The sequence below is a fragment of the Crassostrea angulata genome, chromosome 4, assembly GCF_025612915.1.
Source record: "Crassostrea angulata isolate pt1a10 chromosome 4, ASM2561291v2, whole genome shotgun sequence".
NCBI classification, from domain to species: domain Eukaryota; kingdom Metazoa; phylum Mollusca; class Bivalvia; order Ostreida; family Ostreidae; genus Magallana; species Magallana angulata.
In genome coordinates, this window is record NC_069114.1 from 14141698 (window position 1) to 14160341 (window position 18644).

The window sequence follows — 18644 nt, forward strand, 5'->3', positions numbered from 1 at the left end:
TAATTCATTATGAATATATTATCAACAAGTCAAGCTAACAATGAATAAGAAACTACAACTGCTTTAGTTTATAAGATTAAAATGCTTGTATTACTATTTTTAATAATTTCACCTCTGAAGGTGGAATAGTACAACAAAATCTTAATTTATGGGTCGTTGGTGTACCATATCTGAAGCAGGATTGCGTAGCTCAAAGAAGGGTAAAATATACATGTCCTTAATTTTTTATTCGATATTTTGTATGTCTATAACACGTTTTACTTTTTTTTAAATTATTTATAAAAATAAAAAGAATTATTTTGTTCATATTTTTCAAACCTATGGATAAAATATTTTAAAGAGACGTGTGTTTTAGGTAGGAAATAAAAGACAATTGTATTTTACAAGAAAAAAAAGAAATTGAATAAATTTTACGAATTATAGAAATATTGTTAATTTTCAACATTGACCGATCCCGATCAAAAATAAACTGACGCTGATATAAATTGCAAAATAAATAAAAATCTACCAATGGTTTTTTTTTCATTTGCAACCAAGAAATCAATCTATTTGATAATTCATTTAATTTACAGACCGTATTTCAACTAAACATCTTAGTTTTTGGGTTAAATTGCTATATATTGAATGCCCTATTATTCAAGTCTGGATCAGTTTAATTTCGACCGGGTGTGGTTCAATTTTAAATATTTGCAAATCTCTGAAATGTTGCCATTTTTATTCAATTTCCGATTATAAAATGATTGCCTTACTCTCTTCAAGACACTTCTCTGTAAAAAAAAAGATTTTATCCATAGGTTGGAAAATGTGAAAAAAGTTTTTTTTGGTTATTAATCAGGTTTTTTTTTTTATTAAAAAAAAATAAAACGTCTTATAGACTTTACTAGATATGTTTTATTAAATATTTATATCATGCTTTTATTCACATCTAAACTCTACAAAAATTTGCTTAAAAATGTAGGACATATATCATTCTAGAACAACACCATCTTGCCTCGGAAATGATACTCTAATGATCCCTTGTTTTGAATTTTGGTGAAGTAGTCTACCTTTATTAAATCATTATTAATGATGACTACTTTTTATGTATTGAAAAAAGGGAGATGGATTCATTGACAGTCTATATAGATATATGAAACTGTAAATGGATTTAATGGAAAATAAAAATAAATCAAAAGGTAACTTAGATTCTCAATAAATCTGAAAACCTAATGTATATATATATATATATATATATATATATATATATATATATATATATATATATATATATATATATATATATATATATATATATATATATATATGAGATTTATTGAGAATCTAAATTACGTTTTGCTTTATTCTTATTTTCAGGTATTTGTTTATATCTAATAAAAAGCGTTTCACTGGTTCAATCATACAACTGCAGTAGTTTTGAGCAAGGATGTCCTGATCACTCTTTCTTCAGCAGTGAATTTTTCAAACGTAAGTACAACTACTTTTAAAAAAATGTTATTCTGTAAATAATATTACATGTTTAGGCCTAACTACTGAATATATAATTGGATCCAAGTAATTCTATTATCTACTGAGACAACAACAGCATTATAGTGTAGGTATCAAATGTTTTGACATTCATTGAGCTATATACATGCACATGTAACTTTATTGAAGAATCTTAATTTTGATAGACCCGGCTTGCATTTCAATTGGAAATAGATGTTTTCTTGCTGAACAATCTTGTAAAAGGTAATTTTTACATTTGGTAAAATCGGCCTGAAAATTCGCTCACAACATCAAAAACATGTAGTATTTTTATTTTCACACTTGAGGAACCCGTTTTAACATAATATATTGTGTGGAAATACTTTTGTTATGTCTTTAGTGCAATCCATTCGTTTTTTGTACAAATTGTAAATCAAACAATCTTTTTAAGTGTTGTTTGGAAACATTTCCATTACACAGTATAACGCCACCTCATATTCAAAGTACCACACAGCAATTTGAGAGTGTCAACAAATGGAATGGAAGTACAACAACACACCCTCAGCAATCGTCAGAACATCCTCAATTAGACAATGTACCGATCAACGACAATGACGACGCTTTACTTGTTCCAATCCTTTTAGGAATATTCATTCCTCTCTGTTTTCTCTCTTTGCTGTGCGGCTATTACATAAAAAGAAGTAAGAATACTCAAGTCTTCACTAAAAAAATTATTATTGTAGGCATGAATTACCTCCTATAATAATTACAGTCATTGATATCTTACTGTTTTTGCCGGGGTTGGTTTTAAAATGCTATTTTTAATGAAAATATAAAGACATAGTTAAAAACTTTCATTTTTGACCTTACCTTTAAAATAAGAACTTTTTAAATAAAGTTTACACTGAAAATGTTAAAGGAATGTTCAAATACTTTCTCAGTTCAAGTAGGTTTGGTGGTCAACATGTTACCTGAACATTTAAGTGATTTTGTATTCGTGAAGTGTTGTCTAGTAAAGAAAAAAATCATATATTTAGCTTATTTAACTCATATTTTTCTACAGAGCTTTTTTCATTAAAAGATTTACAAATTGATTTAACTATAAAATTGACCACAACCCTCAAGGTTTTTATATTCACTTTCTCATACCAAATCATCAGTCCTGTATTTGATAGTTACAGTAAGTAATTTTATATATATGGCCAATTTTTATTTGATTTATTCATTAATTGTAATTTTTAGCCGTTTCCTATTTAACGATCACTTAATTTTTGATTTTTTATTTAATGTTAGAATGTTACATGTGTAAATGAACACCAAGTCGTTATAAAAAAAGAGTTATTGCTTTAATTAGTATTTAAATCATTAATTTTGTTTCAGATCAACACAGATGTAGATAATAATTGCAGCCTGATTAATACAATTGCGTTTTAAATTTTACTTAGTTTTTTTCTTCAACCTTGAATGGGACAATTGCTGAATATAAAGTATTGTTCATGCATGCATTTTGCTCAAACCTCAATAATATGCTGTTGGATACTAGCTTCCACGGTTGTGTTCTATTAATACATTTCAATACAAATCTTCGACAAGTGATTGTTACGGTCATTAAATTTTTCAATTAAAAGCAAACTAAATAATATGAACACTATGCGTAACTACATACCTTATTTGATGCGTCTTATTTCTGACCCTGATTTACATGTGAAGTACACTTTGTAACATTTTTAACATAAGTTTATCGTATTTTTCAACGATTTTATAACTTGTTTCAAAATAAACTTATTTCTTTAAATATGTCTCTAATATCTAGATTTATCCTATTTAACATGCTGAAAATTCAAATAAAAAATACGAATTCGCAAGCTGGTTGAAAATATATGAACAAGTCTTTCATGTTACTTTGATAGATTTGAAATTTAAGCTAACAATTATACTGCTGCTAGAGTACAATAAATGCTTAAATATACGAAGCAGAAAAGGTACAAAGAGATCTAATATTTATAATCCATTTTCCCCCAACAAAGTCGATTCATTGCAAATTTCATTAGCATACATATGTTAAAATAACTGCCAAGAACCTTTTATTTGACTTTTAGTTTTTACCTGCAAGCTTAAGGGGTCAAGGTGTATGCGATAATGATCAGGGTAGTAAAAAGGGATATATTCTAACACTATTTTTCTCGTTTCCCTGACATCGAAATGCTACATTTTCATTAATTTAAACATGTTACGTGACTGACACACTTATTATACGTCCGGCTTGTTGGATTTATATTCGGCAAGGTAGCCAACGCCTCACCAACGGTTCTTGAATTTTTTCTAATTTTAATACATAAAACGCGTTCCGGAAGCTAAAAAAAATATGTGAAGTAGATGCCCCTTGAAATTTCTTTTGACTTAGAGTTTTCCTTTCAAATAACGTAACTTTGTTGTGTCTGGAGCAGAATAAAATGGTAGCACACCATCGAGAATTGCTCAAACCTCTGCGGACGAAAGGTCGAAAATGGTTAAAATAGTATAGCAACAAAACATTAGAATTGAACAACTTACAAGTATAGATTAAGAAGCAGAGTGTGCGACATAAAAAAAACGTGTTTATGAAGAGAGTGCAATTAAGTAAGTGGCAAAGCCAACTCTTGTCTGTCGTAAAAATGTAGGTCGTGAAAAACTGACAAGTGAAATTACTAAAATTGAGTATAGTAAAAAAAAAAAACAAAGTAAAAAAAGACGATAAACGCGTAATGATAATTTACTCTTGCTAAAAAGACTCGGCTTGAATTACAAGAGTAGCAGGTATAAAAACGCGCTACCTTTCGTCACACTTACATGTACGTTTCTATTGTTTACGTATTATTACATTATTTTCTTTTAGTCACATATAAAGCGTTTTTTCTTTGGACAGCAAATTAGCTAACAAAGAAGTCAGTAACATCAAGGACAAATGAGTGTAATAAGACAGAAACTTACTTTCAAATAATATACAATGTCACAATACCAAAAAATAGCTGAGTAAATGTGCCTGGGTCAGTAGAAATATTTGTGGAATTTCACAATTTTTAAAATTATTGGTTCCAAAAATAAAGAAAATAAAAATCATAAAATATAATATTATATATAGACACTTTTACGCATTTTTTCTAAATTAAAGATATAGAGTTATTAAATTCTCTTTATGTTCTTTTGGAATCTTGAAATAAACGCTTTATATGTGCCTGAATGAACAGTGGAAATATGTGTGACAATAGGTAGCGCGTTGAGTATGCATAAATGTGCGAATATATTTTGTTACGCACCGGTGTACGCTTCTGCGGCCTGTTTCTCAAAAAGGCTTAAATTTGGGCCTAAGTTAGTCCGACTTACAAAGTTACGCCAAGATTTAGTCGGGTCTAAGTTGCGTTTCTGAAAGAGGCGTAAGTTAGGGTTTAAAAGTCCAAGAACTTAGACATCTCCGCCGAGTACTAAGCATGCGCATATCGTATTTTGTTTTGCTTTGAGGTTATGATTATATGTGGTGGATCAATTTTCCAATTCATATGTATTGTACATGTACCCGAGAGTACGAGGGTTATTCTATACCACTGTGCATAGTTCAAGTCGTTCATAACAGTGTATATTTATGAAAGTAGAACAAATACCTATACACTTCTTAACATAATGAAATTTTAGAGAAAAATACCAGTTGATATGAAAAAGGCATATATAAGAGGTTTCAGAAACCAATTATATGACAATTCAATGCATTGCAGATGATGTTGGGCCACAATCGTATATATTAATTGAACGAAACAGTACATAGAAATTAACTCAAATATTCCTGAAAATATTTCAGTGTAGAATACAGGGACAGGGTACAGTACATATGCCCGCATACATCTGCAGAATGATAAGTATGCTTCATATAGATATAGTTTAGACACTTTCAGATGCTGGGATAAGGCTTGATTCCTTTTTACCATATCACCATGATAATAATTATAGAAAATAATATGACCATAGGTTATAAACAGCAACCAACTGAAATCGAAAATATCTACTGTATAACTAACATTACATGAACCTTGTCCATGTCTACAGAAGGAAAAAAAGTTCCATCCTCTGTTCCAATATTGAAATAATGTAGACAATGACATGGAAACGATTCTTGATTTTCTGCGATTCAAATGATAATAGTTTTGAAAGATATTGTCAACAATTATGACAGAAATTATCAACATTTGTGGCCGGGGTCTCCCCAACTCCCTTTCCTGGTTTTGGTTTAATCGATTGATTGTTTTGTTTTGTTTTTTCGGGAAGGGGGGGGGGTAAAAGTAATATATACTGTATACAGGGAATTATTCGCCCCCGTTTAATTTTCAATCATTTAACCCCCAGCGGGCAAATTTAAGACTTGTCTAATATTATGTAACTTAAGTACATGTAACAACTGTGACTGGGCGAATTCATAACAGAGCGAAACTGTTTGCAAGTGTAGAAGGGCAAAACCTCACGAGACGAAAATAACCCTGTATTCAGTATCTTATTAAAATAAGTACGACAAATGCACGCTAGCTAAATTTGTAAATAATGCACACTGTTGTAAAACTGCTAAAAACAACGCTTTTGTATTGCAAGTCGACAACTTCGAAATACAAAAACATCCCTTGATATACATACCTCTGAAATATGATGAAAAAAACTATCATGAATTCAAGTAATTAGTACAAATAAACAACACATATGTATATGCACATATATATATATAACTGTAAACGTTTTGAGTTGCTCCTATTTAAAGGAGTATTCTCAATATTTTGAAATCAGTTTCGTTTAATAGGTTCAAATGATTAGAAACAATAAAGTCTAGTCTATGCTCACTGAGTATTGATTTAAAGCTGCTTGGTCCGATTTTTTTGTTATTATAGTATCAATTTTTTTTTATACAAACCATTTATCTTCATGAGTTGTTGACTTTCTCCTATTTACCCCAGCAGAATCAGTCTCCTTTCAAAGTTAGAAATATTCAAAGTAAATAAAAATAATTTCTTTTTGGGCAAACGAAAAAACAAACCAAAATGCATCACGGGAATGTTTAGAAAGGGAAACACGTTTGGTTTCGTCCACCGAATAATTGGGGTTCTTCAACCCGCGTTTTATGCATCGATGATAAAGAAAGTAAATTTCAAAAATATTAGCGAACAAAACGTACACATGTTTATTTGTAATTTGCCTGATTATTTCGACCTTTATTTAAAGCGATGTCAAAGTCGTAAAACAACCATACCCGTCTCGTCGTCAGGGGAGCCTAAATAACGCAGTACCCTTTTATGTGGTTTGTTTTGTTAGCAAATTTTGTACGTATTTATCTTCATTGAAATTTGATTTAATTGACCGGGAAAACTACTGCAATGTCCATTATTATACATATACTTAGCATAACCATCGTTTAGAAGCGTGCAAAATATTTGATATTAAATCGAACCAAGCAGCTTTAAAAATCAATAATCTATTCGTACTTATGAATATCTCTATCTTGTTGGGAAATACATGTTTAATTTAGAATTATAGCATCTTTTTAATTATTGTGTTTATATCATTTATCGGGGTATGCCAATCTTTTCTTCAAACTTAAAGTAGATTTCATTAACGAGTAGTAATGTATATTATATGCGTTCAATAAGGTAAGCCCATTAATTATCAAATTGATTTTAATTTTAATTTATTTAGAAATAGGAACAGTTATCGAGAAATAGGTATTATTTTAAGTTATACGTACATGAACAAATATTTCAATAAATTTGGATGTTTACCTTAATAACACGTACAACAAACCAACAATTAAAATTCTTTGTTTATGTTGCCTTAATAACAAAACACCCGCTATGTTTGTGCACAGACTAAGGACTTACGCCTATCCATTGCAGGCGTACATTTAAACCCAAATTAAGTCCCGACTAAGTTTTTGTGAAACTTAGTCTGGGGCCCGTTTCTCAAAAAGGCGTAAATCTGGGCCTAGGTTAGTCCGACTTACAAAGTTACGCCAAGATTTAGTCGGGTCTAAGTTGCGTTTCTGAAAGAGGCGTATGTTAGAGTTTAAATGTCGAAAAACTTAGACATCTCCGCTGAGTACTAAGCATGCGCATATCGTATTTTGTTTTGCTTTGAGGCTATGATTATATGTGGTGGATCAATTTTCCAATTCATAGTACATGTAGTACCCGAAGTACGCATGTTATACTTTACCACTGAATGTGCATATGAAAAGCGGCATATATAAGAGGTTTCAGAAACCAACTATGTGACAATTAAATGCATTGTAGATGATATTGAGGCACAAGCTCACATATTAATTGAACGAAACAATACATAGAAATAACTTCAATTTTCGTGTAAACTTCAAATATTTATAGAATACAGTGGATATGCCCCAATACGTCTGCAGAATGAGAAGTATGCTTCATAGACACTGTAGATCTTTAGACATTTTCAGATGCTGGGATAAGACTTGATTCTTTTTTATCAATTCACTATATTATTTATTGAAAATAATATGACCATGAGTATAACAGCAACCAACTGAAATCGAAAATATCTACTGTATATTTAATTAAATAATATTACATGAACCTTGTCCATCCTCTGTTCCAATATTGAAAGAATGTAGACAATGACATTGAAACGATTCTTGATAATCTGCGATTCAAATGATAATAGTTTTGAAAGATATTAATAGTCAAAAATTAACAAGACAGGAATTATCAACATTTGAGGCCGGGGTCTTCCCAACTCCCTTTCCTGTTTTTTTTTTGGTTTAATCGATCGATTGTTTTGTTTTGGGTTTTTTTCGGGGGGGGGGGGGGGTGAAAGTAATATACACCATAAACAGGGAACAATTCGCCATGTTTAATTTTCAATTAATTCAGCGGGCGAATATATGTTGATTTTCAATATCTTATATTAAGTAACTTAACAGCTGTGGCTGGGCGAAGTCACGTCAGAGTGAAAGTGTTTGCAAGTGTAGAAGGACGGAAATTACACGGGACCAAAATAACCCTGTATACAGTATCTTGATTAAACTAAAGATATAAAAGCAGTTATCTAAGAACACCCTTCCTATTTAAAGAAAGTTTTATAAATAAAAGGTTTTTACAAGTTTAATGGAAAAGGCATCTTAAAAAAATCCCCTATCCCCTTCCGGATAAGACATTTTGTATCTTTGCGGTTTTAACAAGTGCATGTGAGTTTTACTTTTTTCCCTATCTGCTTTGGGTTATTGGGGTGGGGGTGTATACAATTGTTTATATAATAAGTATGACAAATGCAAGCTACATAAATTTGTAAATAATGCACACTGTTGTAAAACTGCTAAAACAACGCTTTTGTATTGCAAGTCGGCAACTTCGAAATAAAAAAAATCCCTTGATATACGTACATCTTAAATATGATGAAACAAAATTATTATGAATTCAAGTAATTAAAGATCAATTAAATTAAATGGGTACAAATATATGAATATGCACGAAGATCATTGATAGTACATGTGCCCATACCTATTTTAAAAGAATTACGATCGATGTTAAACATGAACGCAATTGATCACTTCATCCTAGAATTAATAAGATTAATGAATTTGATTTACAAAAATTCAAGGTGTGCATGTGAAATTTCATAATATTCCATAACCTTGACAAAACTTGTCAACAGATCTAAAATTGATGCACACTCTGAACTCTTTTGAAACATATTTAAGGTCTTCCGTTTTCAACGGAAGACCTTGTACTGATTCTGTTGGTAATTAAGGTCTTCCGTTTCCAACGGAAGACCTTATTGTTTTCGTACTGTTTATTATTATTTTTTTTTTCCAAATTTTGTGCACGCGATTTCTCGAAAACTACTCAACCGATCTGAACAATTTTTTCACAGATGATGGGAAATTATCTGAATTTTATATGTTTTTGATTTTTTTGTCGTCGTCACTTCCGGTCCGGATTTACGGTCGATTTTGAAATTTTTTACGACCAATTTTGTGCAGAGTTGATCTCAGAAACTATAAGAGATATGACTTTGAAATTTTCAGGATAGGTAGAGCATGGTTTGAAGTTGTGCACTATTTAGTTGTTTTGCACCAGTGGCGCTATTCCTTGGAGCTCGCTTAGGCACAAAAATGGGGTACAGATTTCGAATCAAAATTTCCATATGTTTTGATCAGTATCTTTTTATCAGTTGATATTTTGACAAGACATATAGAACAAAAGTAGTAGAGAATCAAAAGTTCTATCCAATAAAATCAAGAAAAAGGGGCTGGCCCCTTTAATTAGGGACCAAGAGACTCCTAAATTCTATTACGAATAACTTGAAAACGATAAATATTTTGTTATGCATTAAAAAAATCAAAGTTGTTGATCTCTACATTATCGGTTTGAAAGAGTCATCGTCAGGCCCATGTCTGACGTAATTATGGTTTTTATTCTTTATCTTCATTTTTTTTTTTTTTTGAGGGGGGGGGGGGTGGTAATTTTGAAATTGTATCGATATCTCATGGTATCATTTTATCTCAAAAAAAAAAAAAATCGGACGGAAGACCTACTCGTTACTCGTAACGAGGTCGAATCTAGTTCTTTTTATTCTTTTTTTTCTTCTAGACGTTTTTTAAAACTCAAATATCTTGCTTGTTTGTTGTTCTATAAAGTTCAAATTTGCAGAGCTTATTGGTAGTTACTTTTTCTCAATATCTATGGAAAATCGTTGATATCGACACTTCCGGTACCGAGTTATTCCCCTTTTTCCCCAAAATATAGGCATTCTTGTGCACGCAAAGGCTCTGAAACCGCTCACAGCCTGTGTTACAAAGTCACAAATCTTCAAAATAGAGAGTTTGAACGTTGTCCTCCGAGTTTTGTTTTTACAATTGTCCTCCTTTAAAGTTTCAAAAAATTAATTTGAATTTGTGTTTCAAAAAATGCTGATTTTTTGTTGTGTTTTTGTTATGTAGCTCTTTAGTTTAAAATTTTCTCTAAACACATATAGAACAAAATATGTGCAAAATGTCAAGGGCTTTCACTTGACACCATTGAAAAAGGGCTGGCCCCTTAAATTAGGGGTCTAGAGCACTTAAAAGTCTTCGCTTTATAACTCAAAAATGGTTAATATTTCGCTATAGCTGTCGATAGAAAAGTTGTTCATTATTGTGTTATCAATGTCGTTACAAAACTATTTTGTACCGGTAATGCGTATTATGAGTGTTAAAAGCTTGTCTTGTTAACATGTACCTGTATTCATTAGGCAAGTAAGCGAATCGTCTTCGTGCGAATAACGTACATATATTAACAGCTGAAAGTGTTCCAGCATATACGGGATGCTTTGATTCATTTGAAAAAGTGTCTAAAAAGTATACGTGTACATGTTTTTCTTACAGCCTTTTTTTTTTGGAGTAACCTCTGTTTAGGTCCTATAGTGGACAACCGTTAAGAAAAACAAAAACGAGAAAATATAAACGTTCTTTTTCTTATCTAGTGAGATACATAAACTAGATTTTTAAAAAAAAATAACTTCCATGAAATGGATTTGAGTCATTTTACTGCAAGCATTTCAAATCGACCTAAATTCTTAGTTGTGTGCGTCATTACATAACCCATCTCGCCCGCGGCCGAGAAATTCGATCGCCAAGGTCGCGGCTGGACTACCTAGCGGTCAGCGGTTATCTAATACACAAGAATCGCGTCTGTCATATGTGATTTTACTTAGCAGCAAACACAAGAATCGTACACAATGACATTAAAGCTTACTCTTCTTAATTTGAATTAAACGATAGAATAAGAAATCGTTCTGTTTAATCATAAACTCGAACTGAAGCAGTATCAGACAGATAGATCAACTGTGGGATTAAAGGGGAAAAAAAACTTATATTCATTAGAGTTTATTCATCATACTGCAAACATTGTAAATCTTCCTGGGTTCTGAGCTTTTTATGTGTGTTTTAACTTTACGTAAGTTATCCGATCCCTCATCCGCGGCCGAGGAAATCGGTCGCGGCTGCACTACCTAGAGGTCAGCGGTTATCTAATAACAAGATATATATACAAGAACTGTTTCAATTTTATGTTCTTTTTGTTCACCTTCAATTTATTGAATGAAACATTAGAATGTGAATTGAGAAGCCCCTCTAAAAATTGATAAAAGCGATATTGTTCCAAATCAGAAACATCATCAGACATAAATCAATAGTGAATTTGTAATTCTAAAATGTTCTAAAAACTATACATGTACTAATAATGTTATAGATAAACAACGAAAAACCACAAAGATTAAACCTTCAAATGATCACCCCTAGAACATAGCCAAGGAGATCCCGCGCGAGTGGACAAGTTATCCGCGGTAGCTCGTGTTCTTCTGCATGTACGTGATCACACGTGCATGTTTATTGATATTTTGTACGATTCCAACTATTTGTTTATTCGAGATTTTGACCGGTACATGTAAGATTGACTTGTGTTTCAATTTAAGATTTTTTTTATTTACCCACGAATATTTCCGCTAGATACTGCTGAGAGGTTTTATAGATATCGTAGAAAGTAGTTGACGTCTTCATAAGGTTGCACATAAAATGAGAGAGAGAGAGAGAGAGAGAGAGAGCGCTCAAAATTGGAAGCATTATTTAGCCGAATTAAGAAAATGAAACAGTCTCCAAGCGTTCAAGGCAGGATAAAAAAAATCAAATATCAAATTAACACATGCGGTAGAGGCAATTGCAACTTCTCTGGCCTTTCTGGCAAGTTTGGAAAAACACCTCGAATGTATTAACATCACCGGATGTTAGAATATTATACAAAATGGAGTCGCTTCCCATTAAAATAAGTATCGGCAAGAAGTTTTGTATGTCGTTTCTGTGTTATATTTTAGTGTATATTGATACCTTTAATGAAATATAGCTCACATCTCAATAGATCATAAAATGTGTTGTAATTATATCAAGTTTTAAAAAAGGGGGGTCGTCATGGACGCCTAGGTAATACATTCGAAGTGTTTTTCCGAGCTTGCCAGAAAGGCCCGAGAAGTTGCGATTGGCGGTAGAGGCTGACACGATAGAATGGAGGGATTTAGTGATTATTTTTAGAATGTTCACATGAGTTTTTAAACAAGATTTGTTTAGATTTTATCGGTTTCATGATCACAGTGCAAGGGATTTTTTTTTTCAAAACGTGGCGAAGACCCATTTTTGGCGACTGCTTAACATGTGTACATTTTTCTCCTCAATGTATGTCACCTTCCCACCCGTGTGTTTATTCGGTCAGTCTATGCTAAGTCAAATGAATCCGCTCCACGTGCGACCGAAAATCTCGTGTCGCGTCAGCGCACATAGCCTAGAATATTGCCCCTGGGCTGCAGATCAGCAATTGATAAATAATTGAGTAACATTTGGAAGGATGCTTTCAATGCAGTGGTCAATTGTTAAACAATAAGTGTTTAAATATTCGATGTCAATCAACCTCACATTAAAGGTGCGATATCGTAATCTGAGAATGTGGCTAAAAAATTAACCTGTTGAACACGCTAAACTTCTATAGTTATGAACAGAATAAAATATATATTATCAGAGACTTAAATAACTTAAAAAGTTATTTATGTCTCTGGTTTTATAAGTTAACAGTTTTAAGTCAAATATAAAATAAAATTTGTTCTCAGGATTAGAAGTAATGATATACGACTACATTAAGCAATAAAGTCGGTCGATCGTCATTAAATCATCAGAGTACTGCAAGTGTCGACAGTTTCTTATTTCTTTGAAATAATTGTAGTAGTTCAATTGACTTGCAGACTATGATTGGCGACTTTTCTGCCTCCCAAAAATGTATGCATTTAATTGCGATAGATATTTGTTCTTGGGGATTTTACTGATTGTTATATGCACATTGATAAAAAAAATCATTGAAGTTGTGTAATATGAGGTTGTAATGCAGATTAAAACTCAGCTGAATATTTTATTTTTAATCTAGCTTGTCAAAATGGGAGATTGTTAACTTGTAGCTTGTTAACTCTGAAAAAGTCTAGAACAGAAGAAATAAAGTCTTTATAGCTTTCGCTACATCTTCTTATTTATGTGTACGCGTACATAAAGCTATTTTAGATTTTTTTTTACTGTATAAAAAAGTGTTGTTTTTCCTAACCTTAAATTTAAATCTATAGAAATTCAATATCTACATGTAACATCTCAATAGCTTTGATAGCTTATTACCGCTTGGAAATCATTTAGTGATGCAAATTGAAAAATGCCCATGAAAAGACATTATTGGACCCCAAGGGTTTCTTATCCTTTCCGACGATGATGAGAAGAACTCAAATGTGCATACAAATCATACATTTACATGTATATTTATATGTGATATGATAGAAATAATTGAAAAATATAGGTCTTTTTTGTGCCGCACAAAACGGGCGAAAAAGATTTTTAAACCCCACGAAAAAAAATTGAGGGGGGGGGGTTAAATAAAAATCACCTTGTCCGTCCGTACGTCGTGTCCGGTCTATATCTTTCTGATGGAGAAACATTGGAAGTGTTCTTACTTCATACAAATAATACTCGTTAACTGACGAAGCTTCATGACCTAAACCCAAGGTCATTTGGACAAAGTAAAGGTCACTGGCAGGAAAAGTGCAAAATTTGTTTCCGGTCCACTTTGGAATTTCTTACTTCACACAAAGATTGCTCATGACCTGAGGGTGTGTAATGATTTGTTCCTAAGTCATTTAAGGAGAAACATTGGGAGTTTCTATTTCATGTAAAGATTCCTGATGACCGATGATGTGTCATGAACTTGACCCAGGGTCAGTTGCGCAAGTTCAAAGTCATATTAAACATGTGTCATATCTTGTATTAATGGAAATGAGTAAAAGCTAGAGTTTGTCAGAAAGATTACTTGTGACCTGTAAATATACCCTGCCTTGTCTGACTCACTTATTAAAGAAAACGAACCATCCATTATTCTCTAATAGAGAAATACGTGAGTAATGACTTCTTTCTTAGCGGGGATATCATTTGTGAGCTTGCTAACAGTACCTTTTAGATGGTCCAGTGGGAGCAATGCCCCCTTTCTCTCAACCAAAATTTCCCTTAAGTTAACGCTTAGAAAGTTGATTTTTGGGTCATTTCCCCCACCGCCACATCCACACTTTTATTATAATTAAATTAATTATATACATGTACATAAATGATGTACTTTTTAAAGTTATCCTAAACTTGAAGTAAGTTAAACGAAGAACTTGCCTGGTATGAAAATAATACTTTGAAATTGAGTCTCGTTTTTGATTTCTTGAACTTACTATTATCATATTGATAATCCAGTATAATTAAAAACCATTTCCCTTCTCCTTACACTCGCCAGGTTCTGATAGACCTGTATCAATAACAGACTATACCCACTTGACCTCCACATTTGCATACAAATTAAATAAACACCTACTTAGCAAAGATACGCGGGTAGGTTAAGGCAACTCATAGTTTAATGACCGTCAAAATTATGATCAATTTAAAAAATTTTTATTTTTATGAAAACAGCGCTGGATATTAATACCAAGTGAAAGAGTTCACCAAGATATTATTTTCTACTTCGGAATCAACTCAATCTTTGAAGCTGCCGTGCCATGGTATCACGTGACAGTTAAAAATAGATCACTTTTTTACCTTAACAAAAAATCAAAAAGTGTAACACTACCCCGAAGTTCATTTGTATGTTTTCTACAATAATTCTATTGGAAATTAGTTCATGTTTATTAGTATTACTGCTAGAATCCTATTGTACATCGCATAAAATAAATATTGTAAATATTTATCGGAAACCCTCTCAACTTCTAAAATGTCATTGAAAATACTTCGTATTTTCGTTTAAAACAACAAAGCACAGGATTCTAGCAGCACTTTTCATGTAGTTTAGGTCATATACCGTTGATATTTACCAAAATCATTTTTCCTAATATCCAGGGTAGTGTTACACTTTTGCCATTTTTTGTACACACTGACAGAGGAAAGACTGGTCAAGCCATATAAATGTCGATCCGCTTACCTTATAACACTCGCTGATTAAACAAAATATCCATGCCTGTATTATCCTGATTATATTCGAACTGACACTCATCTAAATCTTAGGTATCTGTATTAAATAAGTCTTATTTCGGCATTGTTTACACTGCATTCCGATAATTTGTCTCCCGACATGATCTTCTCTTTTAAACATGCTTGTGACGTCATCAATGATAATTATACGTAATAGAGAGAAATCGAAGATATGTTCAGTTAGAAGAGTTTCTAGTGATATTTTATGTCTGTAATTTTTATAATATAAACCAGAGATAAAGTTAAAATCGACATGTTTCCGAGTAAAATATGACATCATGCTGCTTATTGTGACGTCATATCGATCAGAGGAATTTGATCGCTGTGAGTTGCCTTATCATACCCGCGTATGCCTTTATCTGTTTAATGAGTAGTGCAATACGCAATCTAGAGGTTACATAGAAAACAGGTATGAATTAATTTTTTGTGTCTCCATTTGAAGAGTTCCAATCAATTTTCTAAAGCTCTAATTCGTAAGAAGAAAGTGTCATGTAAAGATGACCTTTTATCAATACAGGGTCTGTCAGGCTCTGACAAGTGTCAGGAGAAGGAGGTATTTTAATGAGACTGATGGACAATCCTTTCGCGACACGAAGTTGCGACGGAAGACCTACTCGTTGCTTTGCAACGAGCTCGGCTCTAGTTTTAAGTAATGTTTTAACAAACAAAAATTGATTATATCTAAATGCGAGTTCATAAACATTCGAAAATACATGTAGCTTTCATACGGTCTTGTAAAGATACTAGTAGTAAAAAATGAAAATGAGAATGCATACGTGTTGTAAAGTCTTCAGTAATACATGTATAGGTAAAGAACAAACAACCACACACAAGGACAGATTACAAATGTAAACGTTTTGAGTTGCTCCTATTCATATTTTTGAAATCAGTTTCGTTTCACAGGTTCAAATTTGATTAGAAACATTAAATTCTAGTTCATGCTTACTGAGTATTGATTTAAAAAAAATCAATAATCTATTCGTACTTATATAAATCTATCTTGTGGGAGAATACATGTTTAATTTAGAAATAAAGCATCTTTTTAAATACTGTGTTTATATCAATTATCGGGGTATACTCATTCTTTACACATTAGGTAAATTTCATTACGAGTAATAATGTAAATAACATACGTTTATTAAGGTGAACCCATTATTTATCAAATTGATTTAATCTTAATTTATTTGGAAATAGAAACAGTTATCGAACAATAGGTAATTTTTAAAGTTATATGTACACGTACAAATATTTACATAAATGTGAATGATTTCTTTAATAACACATAAAACAAACCAAAAAATAAAATTCTCTGTATATTTTGCCTTAGAAACAAAACATTCGCCATTTTTGTGCACAGACTAAGGACTTACGCCTACCCATTAGCAGGCGTAGATTTAAACCCAAATTTAGTCCCGACTAAGTTTCCGCCTTTTTGTTAAACGCAACTTAGGCTGGTTTTGAGGTTTAGTCCCTGATTTAGTCCGGACTAAGCTTACGCCTGGACGTAGGCCTTTTTGAGAAACGGGCCCCTGGTTTTGAGGTTTAGTCCATAATTTAGTCCGGACTAAGCTTACGCCTGGACGTAAGCCATTTTCAGAAACGGGTACCATGCTTGTAAAAAAGAAACTGGTCATTTGTTTGTATTTTAACATTTGTGTTTTAGTAAAAGAGATGTGTGCTTCTTTATCAAAAGAACTTTTCTGATGCCCTTTTGTCCGTCTTTTTGACTGACTTCTTTGCCAGAATAACTAAGCCGATTTCAGCCAAACTTGGTACAAATCATCCTTATGGGAAAAACTGTAAAAAAAAATGTGAAATAGAGGCTGAAGCCTTTTTCAAAAGGAAGACGATAATAAAATAGTGAAAATAAAATGTGTGACTTCAAATTCCTCTTCGCAACAACCGCTACACCAAAAATACACAGGTTGTGTTTATAGAGAACACTTTAATTTCTTAAAACCCACGGATCCCCAGAGGCCTGTATGTTCAACACAGAAATATATAGGGAAAATTCTTTTTTTAAGAACTATAATGCTACAATTTGTGAGATTACTATGCAAGCACCTTCAGACAGCGTACCTTCTACGTTATTCCAATCCAGATCTCCAGGCCAATAATGGTGCATTAACAAGAGTTAAAAGACCTCCAGACAAATAATAGTGCATTCACAAGAGTTAAAAGTTTGATGATATAGATATATATAATCAAGGAAAATGTATAAAAACTTTTCTCAAGAACTACAAGACGGCGGTTATAAAATTACTATGCAAGCATCCTCATATAGTGTAAATTTTATATTGTGAAAACTGTGACTCGAGACCAATTCTGGGCCACGAGGTTGGTCCAAACATCAACATAGAAACATATAAGAAAAATGTATTTTAAAAAAATTTCAAGACTTCAATTTCTTCAGATTAAAAAATTACTAATAAAAAATTCTAAGATAGTGTTTATTCTTGAACAGACCATAATTAACCCTCGGACAGATATTGGAGCCCTAAAAGGGTTTCTTATTTCCATATATAAATATACATAGAAAATGTATAAAAGAATCTTCTTCTCAATAACTACTATGTATATGTTACAATTTGTTAGATTACTATGTAAGAATCCTCAGATAGAATTGATTGTAATTGCACAAACTGTAACCTCCGAATTAGTACTGGGTCTCCAAGAGAGAAAGCCTTGAATGCAAAATTCACTTTGATATGGAGATAACACTGCAGGTCAACCCTTTTAACCTCTAAGTATATGTTACTAAACTTAATCAATATCTTTGGAGGGCTTGATGGTCGTGTCAATTTTAAGATTCATCGAAAAAAGGAGCTCTGTATTAATATATAGAAACACGTTTAAATCTTAAAATTAAATTGCATCGATTTTCAAAACTTATAAACCGCTATGTCCAATCGTAGTTTTACAAAAAGTTTTATTTATAGCGTGATCGTATAGGTTTTACAGTTATAACCTCAGTTCTAAACGCAATTATGTCATGTTATCAAATTCCATATCTACATGTTGTAATTCAAAATCTGTCTAACATCATTTTACAGGTCTATGTACTTTTTAGCTCACCTGACCTGAAAGTCACTTG

General features: G+C 32.1%; 1 protein-coding gene across 2 annotated transcripts in view; it reads left to right on the forward strand.

Moving 5' to 3' along the window:
- LOC128179895 (uncharacterized) overlaps positions 1-18644 on the forward strand; it is a 49596-nt gene that overhangs the window by 9243 nt on the left and 21709 nt on the right. The window contains exons 5-7 of one of the 2 annotated variants that reach the window (XM_052847583.1): positions 1354-1464; positions 1671-1728; positions 1945-2165. In XM_052847583.1, coding sequence (XP_052703543.1) covers positions 1354-1464; positions 1671-1728; positions 1945-2165 — 390 coding nt within the window. Of the gene's footprint in view, positions 1-1353; positions 1465-1670; positions 1729-1944; positions 2315-18644 lie in introns of those variants that run through there. The other variant, XM_052847584.1, reaches the window with a different exon arrangement.